This window comes from Anomaloglossus baeobatrachus, chromosome 5 (genome assembly GCF_048569485.1).
Source record: "Anomaloglossus baeobatrachus isolate aAnoBae1 chromosome 5, aAnoBae1.hap1, whole genome shotgun sequence".
In the NCBI taxonomy this organism is placed as follows: domain Eukaryota; kingdom Metazoa; phylum Chordata; class Amphibia; order Anura; family Aromobatidae; genus Anomaloglossus; species Anomaloglossus baeobatrachus.
Window position 1 is genome coordinate 399,270,559 of NC_134357.1, and position 6,000 is coordinate 399,276,558.

The 6,000-nt window shown below is 42.0% G+C and overlaps 1 protein-coding gene across 3 annotated transcripts in view; it reads right to left on the minus strand.

Moving 5' to 3' along the window:
* LOC142310204 (keratin, type I cytoskeletal 13-like) overlaps positions 1–5,689 on the minus strand; it is a 100,529-nt gene extending 94,840 nt beyond the window's left edge. For 2 of the 3 annotated variants that reach the window (XM_075347691.1, XM_075347690.1), the window contains exon 1: positions 4,893–5,246. In XM_075347691.1, the coding sequence (XP_075203806.1) occupies positions 4,893–5,246 (354 nt within the window). Of the gene's footprint in view, positions 1–4,892; positions 5,247–5,378; positions 5,522–5,601 lie in introns of those variants that run through there. The other variant, XM_075347692.1, reaches the window with a different exon arrangement.
* Positions 5,690–6,000: the final 311 nt, after the last annotated feature.

Sequence of the window (6,000 nt, forward strand, 5' to 3'; positions counted from 1 at the left end):
TTGCCATTATTGCAGTGATGAGAGCCCGCTTAAATTACGAGGTGCAGGTTTCCAGAAGCACGAGTTGGGCACAATGTACGGGCACTACAATGTATTGGGCATAACAAGAGCTTATTTGCAATTTTTAATTCTGCAACATTCAATGTGTGACGTCCCTGGACTATCGGGTCGTCACAGGGTAGTGCACAATCTGCCCTCCCGTGCAATATCTGCCTCCTCCTTGGTTGTGGGTCCTCAACTACATGGTGTTGCCTACATCAGATGATTATAATCCTAAGGTACACTCTGCACCACACCCACCAGACACACCAGTGGACGACCTGAGTGGAATAAGGTCGCCCACTTGGGGCTGGTTAAGGGGAGGTCAGAAGTGTCAGGCAGTGGAGAGTGGAGTGTGGGAAGTGAAGGAGAGAGGAGGTCAGGAGCCGGGCTCCATGGAGACACCTAGGTAGCATATGCTGGACTGGACCTGGCAGGAGCTAGACCCCCGGTCGCAGGGGATCGTGACAAGGGGCACGGAACTGTCGAGGAGGACAGCCAACAGCCTTGTACCATCACCGGGCTGGGACCAGGGCACGACGGGGTATGTGGACCCTAGGTCATGGAGTAGCTTCAGGCAACCTGACAATTTACCCGACGAGAACGGAGCCTTCAAGATCCGCTCTCCACCTGCTCCAAAATCATGGTACCAGCGCAACGAGGGGGATAGGACTTTCCACAAAAACGGTCCAAAAAATCCCAAGCGTGAACCCTGAGAGCAAGCTCCCATAGTTAGCCGTACTGGGGAGTGGGACCTGACTACTTCTATACTACTGTGACCAACAGAGAAGTGAACTTAGTGCCAGGAGGAAGGTCACGGATCACCAGGCAACACCATTGGGGACGGGACCCGAACTAGCTCCTCTCTGCGGCAGCAGTATCCAGAACTTTGGTTTATCCAGTTGTCGGTGTCAGTTTACTGGACTGAGTGAGTACGAAAGTGACCCCCTTGGCACCCAACTGCACTCCCCAGACACCATCACCGAGTCCCGGGGCATTCCCCCTATCCGTGGAGGGTGCTAACACCTGACTGCCCCACTCCATCGCCCCGGGTACTCTCAACTGCAGCGGTGGTACTCCACATTACCACACACCACGGGTGGTGTCACGAACTCTAAACACAACCCCCTGTAAATACCCCCTTTATTTGAGTGTCCGCACGACTCCCGGGTCCGGACACCCCTCAAGCCACTGCGGATCCCGATCCGAGCAGCCCGGCTACTGGCACAGGGGCGGCACAAATGCGTTTGACTTCATGAGTGTTTTCCAGAGACTAAATTGTCACTTCACTCGTAGATGAATTTGTACAGGGGAGTAATTTGCAAAATTTGGTCACTTGAGGGGGTTTATTTTGGTCTGGCCATTGAGGCTCTGGAAATGGAGTCCACAAACTATTCTAGGAAAATCTGTGCTCCAAAAATCAAATGGCTCTCCTACCCTCCCAAGAACTGTGGTGCGGCCAAACAGTACTGTGGTGCGGCCAAACAGTACTGTACAGTCACATGCCACATTCAGGAGAAATTGTGTAACATTATGGGGCTTTTTTACCTATATCCCTGGGGTTAAAACAACACTTTAGTGGTAAAAATGTAGTTATTTTTTGTTCATCGCCCAATAGCATAACATTTTGCGACACACCTGTAGTGTCAGTATGCTCACTGCACTTGTGGGGATTTCTTTTTGTTATGGCACCTCAGGGGATTTGCCAATGTAACATGTCACCAGCAAACCATTCCAACTAAATCTAAACTCAAATATGATGCTCATTCCCTTCTTCACTTTGTACAGTGCCTCAAAAGTAGTTTTCGACTACATATGGGGTGTTGGTGTACTCCAGAGAAATTGCACAACAAATTGTATGGTCCTTTATCTTCTATTATTTTAGTGAATTTGAAACATTTTTGGGTAAAACACCATTTTTGTGGTTAAAAATGTATTTTTTCATTTTTATGTCTCAACGTTATAAAATTCTGTGAAGCACCTGGTAGTTCAAGGTGCTCACCAAACAACATCTTAATCCTTCCAAAATTGGGTCACTTCTGGGGGAGCTCTATTGTTTAGGCACCTCAGCGGGTCTCCAAACACGACATGGCATTTGCTAACTAGTCTGCCAAATTTGTATTTAAAAAGTCAAACAGCACTCCTTTCCTTATGAGCCCTGCCGTGCACCCAAGCAGTTGATTTCTACCACATATGAGGTATCAACATACTCAGAAGAATTTGCAGAACAAATTGTATTCTGCATATTCTCCTGTTACCCTTGTGAAAAAAAAGATATGGAGTTAAAGCAACATTTATGTGGTAAAAATTTATTTTTTTATTTTCATGGCTCATTGTTATAAAATTCTGTGAAGCATCTGAGAAAGGTGCTCACCAATCATCTAGATAAATTCCTTAAGGAGCCTAATTTCCAAAATTAGGTAATTTGTGGGGTAACTTCACTATTTAGGCACATCAGAGGCTCTCCAAACGCAACATGGTATCCGCTAAATATTCCACACAATTTTCTGTTCTAATATTCAAGTGGCGCTTCTTCCCTTCCAAGTCCTGCCATGCTAAAAAGCATGAGATTTCCACCACATATGGGATTTCATCGCACTCAGAAGAAATTGTACAACAAATTGTACTGTGCATTTTTTCTTGTTACCGTTCTGAAAATGCTAAATTTGGGGCTAAAGTAACATTTTCTGGGAAAAATGAACATTTTCATTTTTTCCTGCCTCATTGCTTTAGTTCCTGTAAAGCACCTAAAGGGTTAATAAACTTCTTGAGTGTGATTTTGAGTACTTTGAGGGATCCAGTTTTTAGAATGATTTCACTTTTAGGTACCGTATTTTCTGTCACCTAGTCTTCTTAAAGTCACTTTAAATGCGATGTGGTCCCTAAAAGAAATGGTTTTGAAAATGTTATTGGAAAAATGGGAACTGATAAAGTTTGAACCCTTTTGAGTTCCTAACCAAAAAAATAATGTCTGAAAAATTGCGCTGATGTAAAGTAGAGATGTGGGAAATGTATTTAGTAACTATTTTGTGTGATATAACTCTGGTTTAAGGGTATGAAAATTAAAAAAATTAGAAAATTGAGAAATTTTAAAACGTTTTGCCAAATTTCCAATATTTTCACAAAGAAATGCAAAATTTACCACTAACATGAAGTACAATAAGTCATGACAAAATATTCTTGGAATCACCGGAATGCGTTGAGGTGTTTCAGAGTTACAACCTCATAAAATGACACTGGTCAGAATTGAAAGAATTGGTCGAGTTTTGAGGAAAACAAGCTGCCTAATTCTGTACACCTTGATTAAGGCTGTTGATAACCTTAGGCGACGCCATCCCTCATTACACAAATACACATCAACTGATCTGCTTCATCTAATAATTATTGAAGCTTTCAAATTTATACGTTATGGTCAAAATAATCACTTGCCTAATAATTGTGCACACAGTGTATGAGATGTTAAGGTTGTTGTCTGCTGTTTCCACAACTCACAGATTCTACATTGGAGAGAGCAGCATACATGGTCTCCTCCTCCTTGGAGAGCCAAATGCGGTGAGGGGTTGGGAACCCCATTTTCTTTATAGGTGGAAACTGCACCTAAGAAACTTATGGCCTATGCTTTCGATATACTATAAATATATAAATCTTTTGGATGAGATACTCCTTAAGTATTACTGTCTAAGTCCTGAGCACCCCTCCGTCCCTTGTAGCAACCACATCTTCTGCCTGTATGGCATGCACGCCCTTCTTCAGTGCTAAACCACAGGTTTCAAAACAGCTGCCCTTCTATTGTTTTGCTTGGTATTGAAAAGCAGCTCTGTACATCACACCTTGAAGCTACACAATTAGTGGGAAAACCCATGTGAACACTGGTTGCAGAGTAAATCACTTTCAAAAGGTTGATGTTGTTTTTTAATAAACCCAGTACATGTAATCTCTTTGATCTTCGTTGTGGGGACTATTTTTGACTCCAGAAAACAAACATTATTTTTACCTTCCTCCATGCTTTCAATAGGTATGAGAATTCCCACAGAAATTAGTATTAAATTTTTACACCAAGTTGAGTACGTCGTATTTAAATTGCTTTACTGCTTTGTTCTGATTTTATAACTTTCTCCATTTAAATAGACAGTTGCTTTAAAAACCTACCGGCTCTTTGAAACAGAGGGTTTATCTTTATTTTGCTAATGGATGTGAGAATTACAGTATCATCATGGACTTTGTCAAGTATGGAGGCATACAAAGTTCTAAAATCTTTACTGTAGGCACTTTTATTACTTTTACCTATTCTTGAGGGTCCAACAACCTTTTTTAAAAGATGAGTTCTGGGTGTGAAGTCATTAAATAAAAAGTATCCACTCAAAATCAGGGCAGGCCTTAGGAACTTATCACTTGTCGACGAGATGTCATTCTTCCTGGTAAATTCAGGACTTAGAACCTGTTTCCATGATCCCACACCTATATCATTATCTTTTGATACCACTATATGGTAAACCATAAGTGGACCTTCAGTAGAAAGTACCACAAATGGCCCAAGTCAGCCTAAGGCCCTGTTTATGATGTTTTATAACCACCTATAAATCAGCCTTGTCTGGGTTTAACTATTATTCATATTTTGGCACAGGGTTTGGTAATGATCACCTCTATGTTCCATCAAGGCCCCTTTGTATAGATAATGCATTTGCCAAAAATAAGATTGATATAAACTGGCCCTTCTTCAGTCTCCCTCATTGACTAACGTGCATATGACACATGATGACAGGAGGGCAAAATAGCTCACCTGCAATATCAATTGACACATGATACAAAATACCTTAAAAAGGATAAAAGATGAATATTCTGTGGTATCTCACCTGACTTTCGAGTTGAGCAATGGTCTTCCAGTGGTGACTGTTGTCTCGGCATACCACCCGATTCTTAGACACCTGTTGGATCTGTAGTTCAAGCTTGTGGTTGGACTCTTCCAATGTCTTTACTTTTTCAAGATATGCAGCCAGACGACTGTTCAAACCTATCAAGACATCCTTCTGGTTTGGACTGTATACTTTTCTGCAGGTCATAGTATCTACATGGCTCAGCCTACATCCGTTATCTTGGAGCTTGCTTCTCAATCCTAAAGCATCAAATCGTCTGAAAGACATAGGGTAAGACATAGGATTAGACAATTCCCTACATGTCATGAGTGCAGACCTGCTACCGTAAGGCATGGTGACTATCTAATGTATGATTATCCAGCTCCCATAGTAACCTGAAATAAGGAAGTCTCATGGCTTTACTTTAACTGCATGTTATTGGCTTAGCCTGTGAACCATGTCTGGCGGGGCTCAGATTTCACTCACCTTGGGCTCCAAATAATCTCTTCCCTGCTATTTATTTTCCTTAATTTGACTTGCGGGATCGGCAGCTCTGCAGTACAAGATTACTTGCAGAACAGCTTTGCTTTGGCTTGGCAGAAAATTCTTAAGGGGGTTGTGAGGAATTCCTGAAATGCCAGTGGCAACAAAGTTAATAAATACAGTACCTAATATACATGCATATACTCAGGGGGTTAAACCGACTCACCTAAAGAAGGATAGGAAGACGTTCCCTCGGGTCAAGTCATGTTGACTCTGGACCAAGAGGTATAGAGAATAATGGAGACTATTCTTTTGCTCTGTGTAGCCGGATTGTCTCACCTGTGCCTCTCTACTCCTGTGGTACGACAGCCTTGAAATACCTTTAGACTGTGAGAACTAACAGGAGAGGAATGACTGGGAAGCAGTCCAGGGTTCCTGCTTTACTTGAGTGCATGGCTTATTATTTACAGAGTATAGAAATTACAGTTCTATTCCGATGTGAGGTTTTCTTTCTCTACTGTTTGTAGACATTGAAAGAGCATAATAATGAGCAAATATGAAGCAGTTCAGACTTGTACAAACATTATAATCTGACACTTATACAGACATGAGCGGTGTTACTCTG